The following is a 24,201-nucleotide window of genomic DNA, read 5'->3' as shown; positions in this document are numbered from 1 at the left end:
TGAGCTGTTCTTCCATGCTTCAGACCCTTTTCAATTATACTCTTAGCCTCCTTTCCTAAAGTAAGTATAAAAGCCGGCGAAATAATATCCGCCATCGTCGATGGATAAGTGCTATGCAGCTCAACTTAATTTTCTGATTCAGAAACCCAGGCCACTCACAATCTCTCCGCCATTAATCCTAATCTTGCTTGGGCAATGTATCTTCTCGTGCTTAGCTTGATTGCAAGGGAGGGGAAGACTCTTGGAGTCAAGTCAATGTAATTGACACACACACACACACACACACACATATATATATGTATATATATATATATATTAATTATTGGTGATTGAGGAAACTCTGCTTATGTTTATAGCCAATCCTAAGCTCGGGTAAGGGAGGAGGGTTGTGTTAGGCCATCAACAGTCAACGTAAAACTTTGTTGAATCTATCATGAGCATGAACAATAGACATTACAATGTTAATGCTAGGTCGTTGCCCGTAAGTAACACGCTGCATGGCTCTAGTATAGTGATAAGTGAGTTAGAGCCGCTCCATCGACGCCCAAATGTAGTGTTAAATGAGCAAGGACTACCATGTCATTCTGGACATGCGTGGCTAAAGAGGTTAGTCCATAAGAGCAAGATTAGATTTGGTATTTGGAATGTTGGAATATTGAATTGTAAATCTATAAAGGTTATAGGGGTTATGATTCAAATAAAAATTAATATCCTATGCCTGCAAGAAAAAAAAATGGCGTGGAGAAGAAACTAAGGATATTCAAGGTTTCAAACTTTGGTATATAGGAAAAGTAAGCGCACGTAATGGAGTAGGCATCATTATTGATAAGGAGTGGAAGAATAACATTGTAGAAGTTAGCAGAATTGGAGACAAAATTATTTCCTTACAAATAATAGTTGGACGTGAGACTATTAATATTGTTAGCACTTATGCACCTCAAGTTGAGACAGAAGCTAATCTTAAGGAATTATTTTGAGAGGATCTGGAGGGGTTGATTCAACACATACCGCAGAGTAAAAAGATTTTTATTGGAGGAGACTTTAATGGGCATGTCGAGAGGGAGATTGGTCAATATGCGAGGGTGTATGGTGGTTTTGGTTTTGAAGAGCTAAACAATGAAGGATAAACTTTTCTTGATTTCTCGTTGGCATGTGATTTTAAAATTGCCAACATTTGTTTCAAGAGGAGAGATGAACATCTCATCACTTACAAAAGTGGAGCCTCAAAGTCACAGATTGATTTTCTTTTGGTTAGGAACACAAATAGAAGACTCTGTAAAAATTGCAAAGTGATTCCCAGGGATGCTGTAATGACATAACATAGGGTCCTTGTCCTCGATGTGTGTATTATGAGTAAAATTCAAAAACGTTGACAAGTAGTAGCATTAAGGATTAGGTGGTGGCAATTAAAAGGTGAGAAGCAAGATATTTTCAAGTGGAATCTTTTGGACAAAGAAATTTGGAAATCTCAGGAAAGTGCTAACATCATGTGGGACGATATAAGGGAGGTTGCAAAAGTAGTTTTGGGGGAATCAAAAGATTCTGGTTCGAGAGATAAGGAGTCTTGATGGTGAAATAATAGTGTATAGGACAAAATCAAATATAAAAAAAGCTATTTTAAAGCCACACATTTGTGTAACAATGAGGAAAATTAGGAGAGGAACCGTATGGCTAAGAAAAAACTAAGAGAGCTGTGAGTGAAACTCGTTCTAAAGCTTTTGAAGAATTTTATAAGAACCTTGAAATAAAAGAAGGAGAACGAAACATTTATAAGATTGTTAAGAGTAGGAAAAAAAAATCAAGAGATCTAGAACACGTAAGATGTATAGATGATGAAGAGGGAAGAATTTTAGTTACAGATGATGAAATTAAAAATAGATGAGAGACTTACTTTTCCAAACTTTTCAATGATGGAGAGGATTCATCTAGTAACTTGGAGGATTTAGTAACCCATGAAGGAGAACAAAATTTATCATTCTATCGAATGATACGTGATAAGGAGGTAAATGAAGCTTTTAAGAAAATGGCAAATGGTAGAGCCAACGGACCTGATTGTATGTCTATTGAAGTATGAAAATGTTTAGGTGAAGAAAGGGTGAAATAGTTAACTAAGTTATTTAATATGATTTTATGGTTCAAGAAAATGCCTGACGAGTGGAGGAGAAGTACATCAATTCTTATTTATAAAAATAAAGAGGATATTCAGAATTGTACTAACCATAGAGAGATTAAACTCATGAGTCACACAATGAAATTATGGGAGAAAGTAATTGAGCACAGGTTGAGATTGGAGACAAGTATTTTTGAGAATCAGTTTGGTTTTATGTTAAGTAGGTTGACTACAGAGGTGATTTATCTACTAAGACGATTAATGAAAAAGTATCGTTGTAAAGATAAAGATTTACACGTAGTTTTTATTAATTTGAAAAAAGCTTATGACCGTATACCAAAAGAAGTACTTTGAAAAGCCTTAGAAAAGAAGGGAGTACGGATTGCTTATATTAAAGTCATATAAGATATATATAAGGGGATAAAAACTAATATAAGAACGTCTAGTGGTCAAACAAAGGACTTTTTTATAGAGATTGAACTACATTAGGGATCATTTTTGAGTCCTTATTTGTTTAATTTGATCCTAAATATTTTGACAGAACATATTCAAGGAAAAATTTTCAATTGTATGCTCTTCACGGATGATATAGTTCTTATAACAGAGACAAGAGAAGAGGTTAATTGTAAACTTAAGTTATGGAGAAGGATATTGGAGTCGAAAGGTTTTCATCTGAGTAGGAGTAAGACGGAATATTTATATTGTAAATTTGATAAGAGACTAGTCGATAGTAATTTGAAAGTGAAATTGGGAGATCAAATTATACCTCAAGTGAAAAAATTTAGATATTTGGGAGCCATTATTTAAAATGATGGCGAAATCAGTGGGAATATTTTATATAGGATTCAAGTTGGGTGGTTTAATTGGAGAAAAGTTAAAGGAGTTATTTGCAATTGTAAGATGCCTAATAAACTTAAAGGAAAGTTTTATCATATTGCTATCAGACCGGCTATATTATATAATAGTGAATGCTAAGCTCTAATGGGACAGCAAAAGCATAAAGTTAGAGTAATAGAGATGAGAATGTTACGATGAATGTGTGAACATACGCGTAAACATAAAATTGAAAATGAGCACGTACGCAAAAAAGTGATGGTAGCACCTATTGAGAAAAAAATAGTAAAAAATCGTTTGAGATGGTTTGGGCATATATAAAGAAGACTGTGGGAGGTACCAGTGAGAAGAGTAAAATATATAACTTTGAGCCTTGTTAAGCGAGGTAGAAGAAGGCCTAAGAGAACACTCTTAAAAATTGTTGAACACGATCTCTTAATTAATAATATTTTTAAAAATTTGATAAATAATAGAGCACATTAACATCTTATAATTCATATAGCCGACCTCATTTAGTGAGGTAAAAGCTTGTTGTTGTTGTTGTTGTTCTTGTTCTTGTTGTATTGATGATTGAGGAAGACCGAGCGGAAAGGGTCCGTCTTGCGTAGTCGTCATGATGATGAGTAACATGGTCGGCATTATCCTATGAGATCTAGGCGTCCAAATTAACTATCCAGATTTAATTTAACGGTACAGGTTTAAAGTTTTTAATGTATTTATCATCATCATCATCATCACCAACAAAATAAAATTTATAAAATTATAATTTTTAAATAAATATATTTATTATTACTATAAACAGTACTGATTTAACCTAGACAGTACGATTTGATAATAAAAAATTTATACTTTTATAAATTAATTAGTTAGTCCAGACTAAATTTTTGATAAAAAGATTTATTAAAATTTTACAAGTTTTTATTTTATTTTTTAAATTTAGACGATCCACATCTCTTCTTCTTAACGAGCACCAAAGATAGTTTCTAGGATAAGACCACCGGTTCGATTACACATTAAGAAAGATGTGAATGGAATTATTTTTCACAGCCCTAAATTTCAAAGAAATGGCTGGCCGTGATGGTCGAGGGTGGGGACTATAGATACTTTTGAATATAAGAATATTGGTTGCTTTATATTTTCTTATAATTATGGATTCTTTTAACTTTTAACTTTTTTTTTATATAGTGTTACAAATTTTTGATTGCAAGAATATGCCAAGAAGATATACAAAAAGTTGCAGTTATAAATAAGGAAAGCAACTTCTAAGTTTTAGCTATACAAAATTAAATTAAATAATTAATTCAATACAGTAAGTCGTTTGGAAAAGGGGTTTTGTGATTCTTTTATTAAGGTATCATATTAACTTTCTTATAAATTTTTGTTTTTACCTTTATTCTAGGAAAGTAGAAATTTTTAAGAATCATATTTAGTATAGATAAAGTAAAAAAAAAATAGCATAGATAGAGTTAATGATGAGTTTTAATATTTTTATTTATTTTTAATAAAAAAGACTGAATATAGCTTATAATAGATAAAAATACAAGAAATATTACCAACTAAAATTGGTGCAAATGGCACCTTTGCCGTTATTTATTAAGAAAAGTTTACCTTTCTCTTTTAATATTTCATGAGAGATAATCTCTATTATTGTTTGGATGTATCTCTTATGCTATTAAGAAAATAGAAGAAATATTCTAAATCTCCTCTCTCTTTTTTAATCCGTCAATGTTACTATCCTTTCTACCTACCGTGGTGTCCATGCATGACAATTCTCCTTCAATTCTATATATTAATCATCTTTTAAAGGTATAATTTTGTCTATTTTTTAAGTTACTAGTTAATGGGATTGTTTTGTTTCAATTTGAAATTCTCAAACTACCATTAAAAAGTAAGAGAGAAAAAAATAGAAAACATTATATTATATTATTTATTTACTTTTTGCTTTTTACTTGAGAGTTATATTTAAAATTTTACTTACTTTTATTCCTTATATTTTTGTTATATTGGTATTGATGAGATTGATAGAAATGACTTATAAATAGGACTGAACGGAATAATATTTTAGTTAGGGGAAATACCAAGAGCTTAAAATATTGAAGTTAATAGGCAAGTGGTATGGATGGGCAGAGTGTAAATAGTACTCCCTCCATTGAAAAATATAAGGTATTTTTTGAGAAATTAAATGTTAACAAATGTGAGACATTTTTAATCTTTCAAGGCATAATTATTATTTTTTTCAAAAGTATCCTTATTTTTTTTGGCTTGAAAGTGCTCCGCTTGAATAAATCACTTTATATTTATTTTAGGGTGAAATATTCTATTAAATAGGGATAAATATAAAAAGATAGAGTTCGTTTGAAAATAAGTAATTATTTTATTGGTAGTAAAATTGAGTTAGAAATATCTAATATTTTTAAACGAATGAAGTATATATTCGTTCTATTTATAAGTAATTTTTAATATTTTTACTAAAATAAAAAAACTAAATCTCATTAATTCAACTAAAATTTTTCAAGCTTTCAACTTTCCACTATTACAAAATAATCTTTTTAGATAAATTAAAAATGATTTTTTACTTTGATTCTATAATCTGTACGTTGGTGTAAAAAGTGCTTATAAGTCTAGTGTGAAAGGTGTTTCCAATAAAAAAAAAAATTATAGGCACTTTCTACATCAGTTACTTAACATAATGGGTGAAAAAAGTTATATATTTTTATTTCACGCCGTATTGTGCGCACCACCTCACAACACATCACCACCCCTTGATGCTACCTCACATGTTTGTTACTTATAAAATTTGAACTTATAATTTCCTACCTTTCAAGTCTTATGTCTTTCTTTTTTTTTAGTTGAATTAAAATACATCTTTAATTGAAAACTTAATATGTGTTATATTCTTAAAAATAATACATGACTATTCATATCAAATAATATACTCATTTTGTTAAAAATATAAGGTATTTTTAATCAAATTTTATCCTTTATAAAGTTACTTATCTTCAAACTAACATAATATTTTAATATACATATCCTTACTTAATTAGGTGTTTTACTTTAAAATAAATATAAAGTGATTTGTTTATTATGAATACTTTTAAAAAAATTATATTGATTATACTTTGAAACACTAAAAATGTCATACATTTTTAACAGAGAGAGTATTAGTTCATATTATATTTTAGTATTGGTAAAATGATCATTTAATTTTTAATTTTTAAAAATATTATTTTTAAAAAATTATTTTGAACTTCCTATACTAGTTGTTTGAAATACAAGGTGTAAAAAATCACTATTTTTTTAAATTTTTATTTTTTAAGAAATTGAAAAAAATTCCACACTTATTATTAAATAACTTGTATAGAAAGTTCATCAATTTATTTATTTTATTTTTAAAAATAATATTAGACTTTCTACGTTGGTTTATATGACAATGGGTGTAGAAAGTAGTTTTTGCACCAGAAATATATAGAATCAATGCAGAAATTAAATAATTTTTTAAAATTTATTTTAAGAAAGTGCTTTTTTATAAAAAAAATTAAGACACTTTCTACATCAAGCAAACCCCCACCTAATCTAGAAACTATTTTTTTTAAAAAAATTGTTAGATAATTTCTACATTAGGTAGGCCTTCACTTAGTGTAGAAATTAATTTTTTTTAAAAAAAATTAAGATACTTTTTACACGGATTATATGTATACCGGGTGTGGATAATATTTTTTAATTTTTTTAATTTTTTTTAAAAAAATTATAACTTTCTACACCGGGTAGCAAACCACCCGGGGTAGAAACATTTTAATTTTTACCGTGTTGATCCTACGAGGGGTGATAGAAAGGAACAGAACCAGCTGTGAGTCTATTGTGGCCACCCTTAGGGAGGATCATTCCCAAGAATTAGTTTTTTCCTCCCCAATACTGTGCTCTCGCTTGAATAATTGTTGGCCAACTCTGAGAATTTTATGCTAGGTTAGGATGTGGTTACTGTGGCTATCGTCTTCATCACTTCCAATTCGCCTGGTTAAGTGACAATATCATGTACGAACTCAAGAAATGGGATACATACATAAGAGACAAAGTTTATTTGCTGAGCTGGCATAAGTATATTTACCTTTGAACCACCTTATCAACCAAATTCATGTCTGCCAATTGGCAGGCGTGGTTCATCACATCTATTCCATCATCGTCATCCTGGTAAAGCTCTGCCCACATGTCGCTTAAGGTAGTAACAGGGATAATTTGATTCTCAAGGAATGAGCCATGGTCCATGAAGAATTCTCTAACGGTTTCAAAATCCTTCAAAACACTGAATGAGTTATGGAGATAAGTAAGCGCCCCTGAAGGAGAATAGTCTCCACTCCTGACAATTCTTTTGACTTCTATCTCCAGATATCAGGGTGCTTGCCCCTGAGTTCACCGCCAATTACTTTGATTGCTAATGGGAAACCTCCACAACTTCTCACAACCTGATGATAGAAGCAAGTTGATCCTTTTTGCTAAAATTGTGAAATGAGATGATTAATCATGAGCCAAGGTTAGAGAGAAAGGACCTGTCGGAGAACACGGATCTTCGGGTAAATTGAAAGAGGTGGTGCCAACTGGTTTTGCAAAGTGACGTAAAAGCTGGATTGCATCATTTTCACCCACTGGTGTCATGGTCTCTCGGGTGCCCAAATCTCTTGAAATCACCAAAATTCTAGATTTAGGATTTGATGATATCCAATTCATACACTGCTCAACAAGTCCTACAAAGCCAGGCTGAAAATTATCCAACACCAGAAACACAGCCTCATTATTCCCCTTTTCACGTAACTCTTGAAGCAATTGCACTGCCACAACCTCATTGCTTTCAATCGATGAATCTGCGACGAAGATATTTTCCCTGAACCAATCTGGTCATCCAGTTGAGTCCTCGGCATCATACTTCAATTCATTATTCCATTTGAATGACAGTGACTAGGTCTATAGTTATCAAGATAAATAGGATGAAAATGCGTGCTTTGGAACAAAATCTCTTCCATCAGTAATTATAATTCTACGGTGTATAATGATAGAAGAGGGGGTTACCTCGGACTGGCCGATCATGACGGAGCTGTTTGGCTAAGTTGGTCTTGCAACTTTTTTTTTTTTTTCAAGAAAAATATTTTTTAAGAAAAGATGTTAGTTTGGATATTATTTTTTTTTAACATTATATATATTAAATAAAAATTTTCAATATCAAATCTAAATTATCCAATATACATCTGGATAATTAATATATAAAAAGAATTATAAAAAATTTTAATATTAAATTGGACTATCAAAATTAAATCTCAATTATTTAAATTGATGATAAAGTAAATTTATTAAAATTTTTATTTTAAAAAATATAAAACAAAATTTTTAAATTTAAACTATCCAAATTAAAATCTTAACTATCCATATCTTATCAAGTTGATGAGCATCAAAACCAACCGCATGCATGCTTCCATCTTATGTTATGATGCTTCCTTCTTTGTGGGTTGCTCGTTGAAGAGACTCTGGACTGGACGTTTTCCCACAATGCTAGAAGCCTTCTCCGCCGAGTTCAAAAGAAGAGAGAAGCACGTCCTATTGGTAAACAAACTAAACTTACCTTTTTGGCTCCACATTTAATCCCATTGTAGCAGTTAAGGGTCAGCAAAATTAAACAAAACTGACAATATCAAAATAATCCAATAAAAATCAAATAAAATTGATTATTATTAGAACCTGGTTTGTTTTCATAAATTTAAAAACCAAATGGAATTTGGTTTAAATTTTGGTTTTTTTTCCTTTGAAATCCTAACCAAACCTAAACCAAATGGAAGCCTTCATTGTTGCTGATGCCGTGAAAAAGAAGACTTGCTATCAGCAAGAGAGATTGCATAACTGTTGGAGGTCATCGAAGATCCTAGTTCATCCTCGCTGTTCATAGACTCTAGGTCATCCTTGCCATTCGCAGCAAAAGTTGCTGTCAGTTCGGGGGATGAAAGGAAGGGCAAAAAAAGAAATTGAGAAGATCGATTTTGAAAATTGAATTTTTGAGATGGAACTCAGTTCCATCAATTTTGATGAAAATGGTTTTCATGTGGAAGTCTAATTCCATGTGATTTTAGTAAACCAAACACAAAAATTTTAATTTCATTTTCATATTTATTTCAATCATTTTGACTTCATCATACTAAATGGACCCCTAAAAGTTAGCAACAATGAAAATATTGGTCTTTTGGGGAAAGTCCGCTGTTATGATAAGAGAAAAGGACATGGAATTAAATCATAAACCAATTATATGGTAGTGTTGAAATTCGATCTGGCAATTGAGACAGAAAATGATGACTGAAGCCGTGCACTGTTTAGGTCAATTAATAGGACAAACTTGGAACAAATTATTTAACTTCAAGAAAATATTTTCATCAAACTTTGAGATTAGGTCTCGAACGTGATTACCTTTTTAATTAGTGAAGCTTTCAGACAAGTGAGGTTGTACCACAATTGCTCGAAATCATTAATCCAGGAATATTATTTTATGTCATATCTTAATTATATTATATGGAGTATCATCCAAAGTCGTTGTGGTTTTGAGAATTCACCTATCCGAGGACGTACCTACTAGAAGTGTGCAAGATTGAGGCTGATGGATGAGAGTCACGTGATGGACTAACATCCCACGCACAACCAATGGTCACTCACCAACACATGGACAGCCCTTTGGTGGTACGTTTTGCTATCCTATGTCAATGTTTAATTATTCATTTTACTGATAAAATTGACAGAATCATGGATGATTAAGAGACTTTTTATTGTAAATAAATTGGAATACTTAATTAATTAATTTTTAATTAACAATTAGTGCTTATTTTAGCTTCACAATAATTAATTCATGTCTGTATCAATACTAAAATTATTACTTTCTCTTCTAGTCCTATTTATAAGATTGAGAGAGTATTTGTTTTGGTCCTATTTATATGATATCTCAATAATTATTATATCCATACTTATCTTTTTGCTCTTATTAAATATTGAAAAGGTTATTAAATGCCAAAGTATTTGATTTTTAAGGTATGTATATTTAATAGAAATAAAGTCAGAAACTTGTTGATTTTTTAAACATAAATAATGAGATTTAGAATTTCTTTGATTCTTGCAAAATATGATAGAAATAACTTATAAATAAGAAAAAATATTATTCTAGTGAACATCAAATCCAAACATCCGTCTCAAAGTTTTCAAGTGACATACACGGTTGTACAAATTTACGGTAGAAAATAATTCGTTCAGACAACAAAAAATTAAAAATGAAAAGAAACAAGAAAAATCAATAATGAACTTTTACGTGTCTGTAATCCAAGTTTACGAATTTAAATGATTGAATCTTTTAGATTAAATGCCATCATTTCATGATTATAAAATTTGTATAAAATTATTAAAAAATAAAAATAAATTGAGACAAAGAGTGAAACTCATAAACATGATGTAACTGCATGACAATTTATTTTAAGTATATTTTAGTGGACATCAAACACAAACATCTGTCTAAGTGACATAACAGGATTGTGCAAGTTTACAGCAAAAAATGATTGATTCAAACGACAAAAGATGAAAAGAAACAAGCAAAACCAATGGAGCAGTTTGTTTGTGATTTTAATTAAAGGATAAAACCTTGGAAGCCAGAGCCCAAAAGCCAATTCAAGGTAATGTCTGTCTGGGCAGTGTTTACGTTGAGGTTAGGTAGCCCTGAACTGATCACTTCCCATAAATGAGATGTACAGTCATCGCATATCACCACCTCTAAATGCTCCAATTTCATGGCCGAGTCTGGCATTTCATGTATTGAGCAGCCTGTCATATAAAGCTTTCTTAGATTCTGCAGCTCCCCAATTTTGTCTGGTATTTCCCTCAGGCTTACGCAATGTGAGATATCCAGGATGCTTAGATGACTCATCTGCGTGATTGACCCTGGCAAATTTTCAAAATCAGCACAGTAACTAATCCGCAGTAATTCCAGATTCTCAAGCCTCCCAATTTCTTGGGGTAGTCCAGTAAATTTGTGGCAGCTAATGATGCTGAGTTTCTTCAAGCTGACAACAGAGCAGAGCCCAGAAGGCAACGCAATCAAATCAATGCAATACTCAATGTTCAAGTCTTCCAGTTTTGGCAAAGCTGATGAGAATTCGATGGAACTATCCTCAAAAGCCTTCTTCACTTGACAACAGTAAAATGACAACTTGGTCACGTTCTTCAAGTCACAAAGGGACGGAACAGAAACATGCCGCAATCTGATTCTCTTGAGGCTTCTTAAGGAAGCAAGCAGCTCGAGATTTCTTAACTCTGTGAAACAGTAAGCATAACCGGTGAGTATAAGAACTTTCAGGTTTCCCATTGACTTCATGAATTTCGGTAACGTGTAATCTGAAGTCTTGAAAATATTCAAAACTAGAACCACAGCTTCAGTTGGTTGAATATTGTCGCACCAATCTGGAGTGACGTTTTGATCTGCAGTAGAGATAATAATATATGAAATTAACCAAATAACAAAAAATTATAAGTGGGAAGTCAAAAGAGAGGAAATTAAACAAACCAGTGGATATAGATAATACACGAGCAGCTATCCTTTGCCCTGTTGATCCTATGAGGTGTGATAGAAAATAATAGAACCAGCTCTGAGTCCGTTGTGGCCACCCTTGGGGAGGATCATTCCCAAGAATTAGTCTTTTCCTCTCCAATACATGCCCCTCGCTCGAATATTTGTTGGCCAACTCTCTGAGAATTTTATGCTGAGCTAGGATGTGGTTATTGTAGCAATTGTCTTCATCGCTTCCAATTCGCCTGGTTAAGTCAAAATATCATGTGCATATAGATTAATCTGTACGAACTTAATAAATGAGATATTTACCTTTGAACCACCTTACAAACCAAATTCATGAAAGCCAATTGGTGGATGTGGTTCATCGCATCTATTCCGTCATCGTCTTCTTCGTAAAGTTCTGCCCACATGTCGATTAAGGCAGTAACAGGGATAACTTGATTTTCAGGGAATGAGCCAAGGTCCATGAAGAATTTATCATTAGCATCTTTAAAACCATTCAAAACAATTAATGAGTTATGGAGATAAGTAAGCGCCTCTGAAGGAGGATAGTCTCCTTTCCGTGACAATTCTCTCCACTTCTTTTTCCAGATTTCGACGGGCATGCCCCTGAGTTCACTGCCAGTTATTATGATGGCTAATGGAAAACCTCCACAACTTCTTACAACCTGATGGTAAAAGCAAGTTGATCCTTTTTCACTAAAATTGTGAAATTAATAAAGAAAATGAGATGATTAATTATGAACCAAGGTTAACTAGAGAGAAAGGACCTGTCGGAGAATACTATCTTCTGGTAAATTGAAGGGGGTGGTGCCAATTGGTTTTGCAGAGTGACGTAAAAGCTCGATTGCATCATCTTCACCCAGTGGTGTCATGGTCTCCCTGGTGCCCAAATCTGGGATATCAACTCTTGAAATCACCAAAATTCTGGATTTAGGATTTGATGATGTCCAATTCATGCACTGCTTAACAAGTCCTATAAAGCCAGGCTCAAAATTATCCAGCACCAGAAACACAGCCTCATTGTTCCCTTTTTCACGCAACTCTTCAAGCAATTGCTCTGCCATAACCTCATTGCTTTCAATCCATGAATCTACGACGAAGATATTATCGCCGAACCTCTCTGTTCATCCAGATTAGTCCTTGGCATCATACTTCAATTTATTATTCCATTTGAATGATACTGTCTAGGCATATAGGAATCAAGATAAATATATTATTCATTCATTACTCTATGTAGTATGGATGTATCTTAAACAGAACTGAAACAAAAACTTTTCCGACGTTAATTATAATTCTACTGTGTACATTGATTGAAGAGGGGGTTACCTCGGACTTCCGGATCATGACGGAGCTGTTTGGCCAAGGTGGTCTTGCCGGAGCCGGCAAAGCCGGTCAAGTTAAGGACCTGATGATCGCCACCATCCATGATGACGAAAGACTTCAATTTTTCCAACAATGGAGCATGCAACTCCAGTGTAGACTCAGGCTGTGATATTTCAAGATCACCCCTTGCCAAAATTTCTGGTCTGCCAATATGATTGGTCTAATCAGGAGTCCTATTTCCCGTGAGCAATTTAAGAACATTCCTTAACGTCAGCAAAGGCAAATGCAACTGCATGATTTCTTTCATTTCATTCACTGCGTTCTCCATTTTTTTCTGGTAAAATGGCGCGAGCCAAATACGCCACCCGACTTTGGAGTATTTAAGAAGAGCGTTTTGTATTTTGTTCATACTCTCCTGGAGTTTCTCGAGTACCTGAGATTCCACATTCGCCTCCCTGGACAGTTGTTGAATCTCTGCAAACAATTGACCCAACAATTCCATGGTGGACTCGAGGCCTCGCGCTGTGTCTGCATGCTTGAGAGCCCTTTTGATTAGATCCAAAAGCTGGTTCCCTACAAGCTCCAGAACTACTTCCATCTTCACTATCTTTACTTTTCTGCTCCCGATCCTCTCAACCTCAACTAGCTGCTCCGGAGCTGTTCCAGTCAATAGAAGATGAAGGCCATAAACTGGAGGAGACCAGCCTGCGATAGCGAATGTAGTCAATGGGGTTATATGCCTCCCTGACAAAGGATCTTGAAAATTCCACGCAAGAACGTTTTCTATATTTTATTAATAAAAAGAAACAAGAAAAAACTCGTGTTTCTTTTTATTTTTAACTTTTTAATACATAAACATGAATGTGAAAGATGTGCGTCCGGTTTCAGTGATGACATCCCTACCATCTACAATTTTTAAGTTTTTACTTTATATTTATTAAAATAAAAATTATAAAATTTTTAATAAATAATTTTATTATAAATTTAATTTAAAAATGTATTTAATTTAATATAAATTTTTTTATAAATTAATTAGTGAAATATATTTTGAACAGTTCAAATTTAGAATTTTAAACTCACAACTTTTTTCTTAAAAATATTTTTTAAAGATGCCAGTTTGGATATTATTTTTATTTTTAATATTAAATTTATTAAAATAAAATTTTATAAAAATATTTAAAAATTAATAGTAAAGTTTAAATTTTTATAATATATTTTGAATAATTAATTTATAAAATTATAATTTTAATATTTCTCAAGTAGGTGTCATGAACATCCTAGAAGTTATGAACGCAACTTCGTAGAAGTTTTGCAACTGGCCACAAGTCAATAGGTCCCAAAAGTCGTGGATCATTTTAAATAATGGTCCCATCTTGACCATCTACATTTTTAGTTAATATTTTATATTTATTAAAAAATTTATAAAAATTTTAATAAATTTATAATACATTTTTTATTTAAATAGTTTATTTTAATATTAAAAAAATTTATTATTTTTATAAACTAACTATTTAGATACACTTGGATAGCTTAAATTTAAATTTTTTAATTCTCACCTTTTTTAAAAAAATATTTTTAAAAGTATTAGTTTGAATATTATTTATATTTTTATTTTTAATATTATATTTACCAAAATAAAAATTTATAAAAAATTAAAAAAATTAATATTAAATTTAAATTGTTCAAAATGTATTTAAATAATTAATTTATAAAATTATATAAAATTTAATATTAAATTAAATTATAAATATGAATTTATATTATTCAGATTGCTGATGGCAACATAACTTATTGGAAGTTTCGCAGGTGGCTCCAAGTCAATAGGCCTCAAAAGTCGTGCATCATTTGAATGGAGTCATCTCCACGGAGCAGTAATTTCCGTGTGCGCATGTCGTAACACTCATCGGCTAAATGCAACGTCAATTTGGTTTCTCATCGTTTGTACGTGGAGGGAATAATATATATATATATATATATATATTTAGTTGTTTTTTTTAAAATAACCTTTCATTTAATAATTTTTCTTCAAGTATTATTAACATGGCCTTACATTACATCACACTCGCTTTGTATAAAACAATATATTTTTGAGATAATTCGGTATTTCAAAGTACTTTTTTTAATCTTATTTATAAGATAAAGAGAGAAAATTTTTTATCATATTTATAAATCACGTCATTAAATTTTTATTATAAATTTTCTCTTTTACCCTCTATTGAATGTTAGAAAGAGAAAATATGTTATTAAAATATATATATTTAATAGGGACAAAGTTAAGAATTTATTAAATTTTAAAATAGAGTTAATGAGTTTTAAGATTTTTCTTAATACTGGTGAAATGTATTAGAAGTGATTTATAAATAGGACTAAAGGGATACAAAATAACTTGATAAAAATAGATTTTCATTTAATATAATTTTTCAACATCACCCTTTCCTCTTTAGTATATTTCTCTCTTTTTAAATGGAGTGTATTTTTGGATATTTATATTTATATTTTGAAAAAATAAAAATAAAAAATGTATTTAATAAATTTTATTTAAATATATAATTTTGTTTAAAAACATCATATAAAATACTTCTCTAGCCCTATTTATAAGTCACTTCTAACATGTTTCACCGGTACTGAGGAAAACCTTAAAATTCATTAACTCCGTCTTAAAATTTAATAAGTTTCTAATTTTATTCCTATTAAATATACATATTTCAATAATACATTTTCTCTCTCTAATATTCAATGAAGAGTAAAAGAGAAAACTTGTAATAAAAATTTAATGACATGATTTATAAATAGGTAATATTTTTTATAATATTACCTTTCTAATATATTCTCTCTTGTAATATTCTTTTACAAATAGAATATTAAATAAAAGGTACTTATAAAAATTTATATTTTGTTTTGAAAAAAAAAAATAAAGGTGCAATGTATATTTAATGAATTTTATTAGTATGTATAATTTTGGGCAATTTGACCCCAATACTATATAAAAAAAATTTATTTACCCAAATACTTTACATTCAAAAACATTTCTCCAAATATTATAAACATGGAACTTGGTTTGCATCAAACTTATATTTAAATTTTTTTCAAACCTGCCATTGTATAACTTGGCTTTTGTGGGATCAAGTTCCACTTAAATTTAAAAAAAAAAAAAACCAAACAAACAAAGGATGTGACAAGCATAATGGGTAGGCTTACCATCCATTCCCCTTATCTTTTCCCTTCTCCTCTCCTTCCACCCTTTTCCTTGACTTACATGTATGAGTGAAGAGTGAAATGTGAATGTATGTTCATTTTTTTAAAAAAATTGTATTCCAATTCTAAATGCTCTCCACTAGCTCTCTACTCCTCCATGAATAATCACACTACTTTGGATCCCAACTTCGGCTTTGCTACTCCGGCAAGTCCAAACAAAACCGTGGATCCTCTAGTTTTAAAAGAAGAAGCTGATTTACTAAACAGGAATGTCACAAAACTAGATGAAGAAATTGTGGATAAAGGACAAGAACATGCTAAGAATACTCTAATTCCAGATCAGATTGTGGATAGTCATGCAACAGGTAAAGAAACAACATCTCCCAGTGTTCAACCAATGGAAATACAAGTTGGAAAAGATCAAGAGCAAGAAGCTTATGCAAATAAGATTCACACGATTTAAGGAATTAAAGCCTTCAAAGCTCCTATCTCTTACAAAGACTCACTCATTAGCTACAATAGATGTTATGGGATCAATGAGGCCAAAGATACAAACTACATAAATGAAGCTCTTGCTAAGGAGTTGGATAAAGAATGGAACCTATCTGAAACTGCCAAAAAGATAATGGAGAGATTTCCTATGGTGCCAATCTTAGATCTTACGTGGAAGAATATCTGTCTACCTTGGATGGATGCCTTAGTTATCAACACACTTGGTATACAACTACATCCAAGATCACTTAAACCCGGACTAGCAAAGATGTGGAATTTAAAAGACTTTGAACTGATTGATTTAGTAAACAATTATTACATTGTTCGCACCAACAACATTGAGGCTTATGTGAGAATCCTCAATGGTGGATCATGGACTATTTTTGATCACTGCATTCTAGTCTAACAATGGATTCCTCATTTCAATCCAAGCACCAACTCCCTGGGTAAAGTGGCTCTATGGGTTCGATTATCAAATATCCCAATCCAGTATTATGATAAGGAAATTCTATGGAAAATTGAAAATTGTATTAGCAAAACTATAAAAGTCGATGCTAATACCCTTGCAGAAGCTGAGACTAAAGATTCAACAGGAAAAATGGAAAGGGGCAAATTTGCTAGAACCAATATGGAAATTGATTTACAGAAAAAACTTGTCCTAAGATTACTCATCAAAGATAATTTTTATAATGTTGAATATGAAATTATAAACCTTATTTGCTTCGGTTGTGGCTGTTATCGGCATAATAAGAACAACTGCCCTTTAACCTTAAGAACGTGCAAACAAGCATAGGAGGAAAACCAGACTTGAATCAATTAATGAAGCAGATGGGGGAGCAATGGACCTCGAATATTCAAATGAATACGATTAGATAGGAATCATCAGAAAATTCTGAATAAATCTTACTGGTAGATGATTGCGATGAATGGATAAAGGTTCGACAACCAACTCAAGCTCGATTTACGAAGTATGCAACGGATAGTAGAATTGGCCAGAATTCTCGCACCCTTCACCTAAACCGCGGTACAAATATTTCCACCAAATCCAGATTTGATATTCTAGCCTAGGGCTGCACAAAGAATTGGACAGGACTGGACTTCAGCCTAACCCGAAGTCTGGTCCTTTTTATGAAAAGGACTAGGTTAGGCAACCCGTAGTCCAGTCTGGTCCTGTGAAAACCTGAAGATTAACAGGACCGAACTTAGTCCATAGGACTGGGAGACTGGTACTGTTAGTCCAATACTCACTTGACTTTTTTTTTCTTTTTTTTTCTCTATGATAAGCAATAATCCATTTCAACCTAATAAATTCAATTAAGATAATAAAAACACTTATAATCATAATAAATTCATAATTCATAATGATTTCTAACATCAAGAAAATAATATTTCAGTTACAGTCCAAACTCCAAATGATTTAGATATATAACTTCAACAAAAACACTCAATAAAGTTTAACACTACATTACATTTGTCATGTAATTATCTCCTTAGCTTCAACAAAAACAAACTTAACAAATCTTCAAATAATTATCTCCTTAGTGTCAATAACACTTGAAACATCTGTAAAAAAAATCATATACACATATATAAAGTGATTAGTAAGTGTAAAAATGCAATATATACATTAAATTAAGAGATATAAAATTGAATATATTACCTGCAACATTAACCATATCGTCAGTCTCTTGAAAATTATCAACCTCATGAAACATAGAGACAAACTCTGAGAGAGATTGCCCTGCAACTAGCCAATTCTGGGCACAAATGAGTGCTTCAGTCATCTTAGGAGATAAAGAACTCCTATAATCATCAACAACACGTCTTCCAGTGCTAAAAGTTGATTCAGAAGCAACTGTAGATACTGGTATAGCCAATACATCTCGTGCTATCAAGGAAAGCACTCTATACTTAGTAGAATTAACCTTCCACCATGTCAAGATATCAAAATCATCATCATCATTATCAATAGGGGTGTCCTCAGATGTACTAGCAGAAAGGTATCTATCCAACTCTGATTAGGTATCAACTGATGAGCTTTTTTGCTTTTGGGATGCTAACCATCTACGACCAGGGTCTTTTTTACCTTAACTTGCATTTGAAGTGTTGGTGTCAAGAGCACTTAGAGAGTTGATACTACCAGAACTGCTTGTATCAGGACCAATTGTTGCAGAGTATTCCTCAAATAGGCGATACAAAGTGTCTCTTGCCTTGTTCTTCATGGACATGCAAAGGTCAGGGGCAGGAAAAAGCTAATCAAATACATGATTGATATAGGCAAGCTTGTATTGAGGATCGAGAATCACAACAATAATCAACAAAGGGTTCAAATTATCTGCTGCCCCCCAATACTTATCATACTTTCTCTTTATGCTCAAAGACATTTCCCTAAGAAGAGGGTCATCACTTTCAACATTCTCATCTAACAACTCTTGAATTAAAGCAATTTGATGGAAGCATGTATGTGCAGTAACTTTTAGTGTGCTAGAAAATTGTAAAGTGACATCATAAAACACCTTCAAGAACTTAAGAAAGAACCGTGCTTTATTCCAAGCTTGTTTGTTTGGAGGGCCATTACGCTTAGGAGGAGCTTGCCTAGAGTAAGCAAAAGTATCCATGTTGTCATCTGGTCTAGCATCTTGCCTATAAACATAGGCATCTATGCTACCCTCTAAACAAGAAAAGTCACTTTGAGCATGACGCTTTGAACCTTTGTTGAAGTAACTAACAAAATCTTCATCTTCATCCTCTAATCTTTCAAATGCTTTTTGAAACTTCAAAGCCACATCCAACATTAAATATGTAGAATTCCATCTAGTACTGACATCAAGGCAAATAATACTTTTTGAGTCCAACATTTCCAATTCACAAACATCTTTAAATCTTTGCAAGCAAGCAGGAGAGGAACGAACATATCTAATAGCATTTCGAATGGACTCAAAAGTATCTTTCAACTCCTTCAACCCATCATTAACAACTAGATTAAGAATATGTGCAGAACACCGTAGTTGAAGATAATCACCACCACAAACAAGACCCCTCCAATTCTTTAAATGCCTTTTTAAGTAAGACAAGGCTGTGTCATTGGAAGTTGCATTATCCATAGTTATGGTGAACACATTTTGTATGCCCCAATCTAATAAGCACCTTTCAATTGTCTTGCCTATCGTATCACCTTTGTGATTCTCAACCATGTAAAAACTAAGAATCCTCTTATGCAAGTTCCAATCATTATCAATGAAATGGGCTGTCAAACATAAGTAATTGAAGTTTTGAACTGATGTCCAACAATCTGTAGTGAGGCAAAGACGATTAGTACACTTCTTCAACAAATTTTTCAAGATTCTAATTTCACCAAGATACAATTGCCAGGCATCTCTAGCCACTGTTGTTCTTAAAGGGATTTGAAATCGTGGTTCTAACTCCTTCACAAACTTTTTAAAGCCTTCCTTCTCAACAAGCCTAAATGGTATCTCATCACATATGATGAACTTAACTAGAGTCCTGCGACATCGTTTCTGATTGAACATGTGAGGTACTAAGCTTCCCTCTTGCCCACTTGGTATCACATAATTCAACATCGATTGCTTTGTCATTTGTGTAGCTTTATGTGGATTCTTGGAATACTTTGGTACATGCCTCTTCAAGGATGTTAAACCATGCTTGCCTGGGTCAAAAGCATAATCTAAATTACAGTACTTGCATGTAGCTCTAACTTCTCCATTTGTCTCCTCCAATGGTAACTTAGTAAAGTGTTCCCACACTTTTGACACCTTTCTTGCAGAATTTTTTCTCTTTCTACTACCTTCTGTAGCTTCACTTTCAATTACAGTTGTAAGAGGAGGAGGACATTCCATAGTAGTTGGAGGTTGAGGTGGAGGAGTAGGTGTTAAAAATGGTCCAGAAGGAGTTGAACTCACATTTTCACCAGTGAAAGGAGACAATTGAGGTTGGTCAATACTAGATGTTTGCTCAATATCCATCACTTCACAATGATAAAATATAATTCACAAGTTATAACAGCAAAATGGTAAAAAGAAAGCAAAATAGACAAGTTATAATAACACAAAATCATGGCAAGGAACACAAAAGCCATAAAATGAAAGCACATAATTGATAAGGTGATTACTAATAAAAATCATCCCACAGGAATGTCTTTCTAATAGAGCAACACAGACATGGAGAAAAAACTTTAAACAACTTCTAAGGCAAGTCAATCCAAACCTATGTAACAAGTTTTAATCCATATTAAATAACTTTTAAGGCAAGTCAATCCAAATTTTAATCCATATTAAACACATAAATGAATTTGATAAGCACGTTGCAAAGGCACAACAAGACTGTCTAAACATGATAACAATCGATTTTTATTTCTAGGTAACTGAGCATAAACATCACTAATACAAATAAGAAGTATCTCAATGCCTATCCAAACTGCAGTAAATATTCAAGTTATAAATATGAAGAAATTTCTAATACATTCGAATAGCCTGCCTTGGATTTCAATTATACTCATTATACAAGGCTTAGTAGTCATTAGTTGATTTCTATCAAATACAATGATTTTAAACAAAAAAAAAACAAAATACATGCTTATCCCGCTGCTCCATGCATGCTTGCTACCCATGCTATTTCTCATCAGAATTAAGCACCATAGAGCTCAGTTAAAACAACTTTCTCCCGAAAGTATCAGATTGGATAACAAAACAGAGAGAAATATAAGGGAAGTACAGCAATATATTAGTGGCGCAATGATCCAGTGTATATAAGGGAAGTATCAAATTGAAAGTATGTAAGGAAAGTAGAGAAATATACTAGTGGCGCAATAATCCGCTCACAGTAACCTCTTCGCTTGTCGTCCGGGAATTGGCGAAAAACTTAACGGAGCAGCTGAAGTTGAAGCAGGTAAGTACGATTTAATTTGAGGGAAAGAAATCCGTGCCTTTGAATCAGAGGTTAGAGGTAATGGAGAGCAGGGGTAGGGCGGTGGTGTGGCGTGCTCAATGGTGGATCAGATGCGAGAGGCGATGCCGATAATAGACGGATCGACATGATTGAAGCAGAGCAGCGGTGGGTAGGATTGCAAGAGAATGGCTCGAGCGAGAATGAAGAGGGAAAAGCAATGAATCAAAGATCAAGGCTCGAGCGAGAATGAAGAGGGAAGAGTAAGGGCTACCGACATGATTGATGGTGGTCGGAGGTAGCGTACAGGAGGAGGCAGGGGCTAGGGTTCGACGCACTGGAGAGTGGAGAAACTGAGAATGAGTTTTGTGGATTGAGACTCGAGTAGCTGCGCGTGTTGAAGCCTGAAGATAATAATGCAAAACTTATTAATTAATAATTTATAAATTATTTTTAATTATATTAAAATAATTATATAGGACCAGACCGGACCACTTAGTCCCGATGCTTGGTCTCTAGTCTAGTCTTACTCGAAAAATAAGTCCTGTTTTTTTAGTCTTTTTAGACCTATAGGACCAACATTTTATAGGACTGGACTGGACCGGGTTTTCACGGGTCAGACCAGGTTGGACCAGACTACAAGACTTTTGCACAGCCCTATTCTGGCCAATCTTGATCAGACCATGGATGACGGTGGCAAAAATGGGAAAGCCAACTCTCACAATGTTGCACCTATTAGTCCTTCTATAGCGAAGGTTGTCAGACAGGTATGGAGGAGAAAAGATCTATCCAGCTCCAAGAGATCTTAACTAACTGAAGCTGAAGAACCCTTAGGTAATGTATTATGCGAAGAGGAGAACCTTTATCTTGAAAAGGAAAAAAAAAAGATCTAAATGAATGGGCCTATGTTTAGCTAGGATGGGCCTCACAAGATGAATGAAGATATGATCAATAAAGAACTGAAGCCCAACAACAATGCCACTAGACCTAATAAAAGAATACACTTGATTGTTAAAGGCAACAAAAGGGACTTGGGCTCAAATAAGCAGATCTTAACTGAAAATAATAAAACACAACCCATCTATGGTAAGGATAATGCAGATTGTTACGTGCCAAATCCTAACATTTAGAACAAATTCAATGCCTCACAAAAAAATTATGGACTCCATACTAAATTCAAGTTATACCCCTGCTCAAATATTGACTAGAATAAACCCCCAGACCTAGGAAATTCATTAAGCCACGTCTCAGAAACATAATTTCACAATGATGATGGTATGGAAATAAATAATCAAATTACTTCCTTGAGGAACTATGAAGACATAAGAGAGATGAATTTCATTGAGGATGATACTGAAGATGACCTTCTTTCAGAAGACTATGAGCATTCTCCAATTGAACTAAACACTTTCTTTTCTCTCTACTTGCAAGATTGCATAATTCAGCATGCAAAAAAAGATGCAGGTAATGCTAAAGCGAGGAATGTTTCTTGGCAAAGACTATTCATCCATATGTGTTGGAACATCTAGAAAGAAAAATGCAAATACATCTACTCTGAGAAAAACACGCTTGACAGAGACATTGCATTCACTAGTATTCAAGACATCCACAATGATCAATACCTTCAATCTAGAATTAACTTCTTAACCCAACAAAGTGATAGATTTGAAGCGAAATGATGCTCTCCAAAAACAGGTTGGGTTAGACTCGATATGGATGGCTCTGTTAACTATCAAGGTACGGCATCTTGCGGAGGTCTCATTCGAAATGATCAAGGCAACTAGATTAAAGGCTTTACATCAGTTACTAACCAAGTACAGCAGCTGAACTTATGGGCATCTTAGAAGGCCTCAACATTTGTTGGACAATGAAGTTGAATAAAGTTAATGTTTACTCTGATTCTATAGAGGTGCTTACACTAATACTTAAAGAGTTATCCACTAATTATCCTCTTGCTACAACTATCAATAATATCAGAGAACTTGCTATGAGAGATTGGATGGTCACTTTTGACCATGTCTTCAGAAAAGCTAATAATTGTGCTGATTGGATGGCTAATTTAGCATCTATCGATACTTTAAATGTTCGGATCTTTGATAATCCGCCCTCTAGTTGTATGAATATTCTTTATAAAAAATTATTTTAAAAAATTATAAACAAGGAATAAAAAGACTTAATGCCAACAATAGTTTCTACTCAAAAAGTTTAAAAACAAAAATAATAATTATTAATTTACTAGTATAAATGAATAATTTGATCAAATTTTAAATATTAGTTGATTTAACTATTTTCTTGGCATGTACAAATTTTGATTTTTAGGATTTCCTCTTACATTTTCTCTCTATTAAAATTTTAGATAAAAATATATTTTTGTTCTTTAATTTTACATAAAATTTTACTTTAGTCCCCTAAAATGATTTATATGGTATAAATCTATGTAAACAATAATTCATTTGTTCCCAATCATAAAAAATTATCAAATTTGTACATGTAAAAGTATTTAACTATTTTCCTATCATTTACAAATTTGATAATTTTTTATGGTTAGGAACAAATGAATTATTGTTTATAAAGACTTGTACCATATAAATCATTTTAAGAGATCAAAATAAAATTTTATGTAGAGTTAAAGGATTAAAAATATATTTTCATATAAATTTTTAATAGAGAAAAAAATGTAAGAGGAAATCTTAAAAATCAAAATTTGTATGAAGTTAAATTAACTAATATTTAAAATTTGATTAGATTATTCATTTATGCCCAT

General features: G+C 32.4%; 2 protein-coding genes across 4 annotated transcripts; both read right to left on the bottom strand.

Moving 5' to 3' along the window:
* Positions 1-10,423: 10,423 nt before the first annotated feature.
* Positions 10,424-12,991, bottom strand: LOC129291216 (probable disease resistance protein At5g66900). 3 transcript variants are annotated; one of them, XM_054928471.1, is made up of 5 exons: positions 12,852-12,991; positions 12,293-12,709; positions 11,832-12,190; positions 11,517-11,764; positions 10,424-11,431 (listed from the first exon to the last, which is right to left on the bottom strand). In XM_054928471.1, the coding sequence occupies exons 2-5, from the start codon at positions 12,587-12,589 to the stop codon at positions 10,584-10,586; spliced, it is 1,752 nt and encodes a 583-aa protein (XP_054784446.1). In that variant the 5' UTR covers positions 12,590-12,709; positions 12,852-12,991; the 3' UTR covers positions 10,424-10,583. The 3 variants fall into 3 exon arrangements, with proteins under 3 accessions (XP_054784446.1, XP_054784445.1, XP_054784448.1); XM_054928470.1 differs by having other exon boundaries at positions 12,293-12,645; positions 12,852-12,986; XM_054928473.1 differs by having other exon boundaries at positions 12,293-12,705; positions 12,852-12,940.
* Positions 12,992-17,599: 4,608 nt separating this feature from the next.
* LOC129290970 (zinc finger BED domain-containing protein RICESLEEPER 1-like) lies at positions 17,600-20,518 on the bottom strand. The gene is made up of 4 exons (XM_054928037.1): positions 18,800-20,518; positions 18,628-18,751; positions 18,196-18,549; positions 17,600-17,715 (listed from the first exon to the last, which is right to left on the bottom strand). The coding sequence occupies exons 1-4, from the start codon at positions 20,516-20,518 to the stop codon at positions 17,600-17,602; spliced, it is 2,313 nt and encodes a 770-aa protein (XP_054784012.1).
* Between the last annotated feature and the right edge of the window lie 3,683 nt (positions 20,519-24,201).

This window comes from Prosopis cineraria, unplaced genomic scaffold, assembly GCF_029017545.1.
Source record: "Prosopis cineraria cultivar Desert tree isolate PC_DT_omini unplaced genomic scaffold, ASM2901754v1 PC13, whole genome shotgun sequence".
Classification (NCBI taxonomy): Eukaryota; Viridiplantae; Streptophyta; class Magnoliopsida; order Fabales; family Fabaceae; genus Prosopis; species Prosopis cineraria.
The sequence above is the reverse complement of the archived record's forward strand: the minus strand, read 5'-3'. Positions and strand labels throughout refer to the sequence as shown.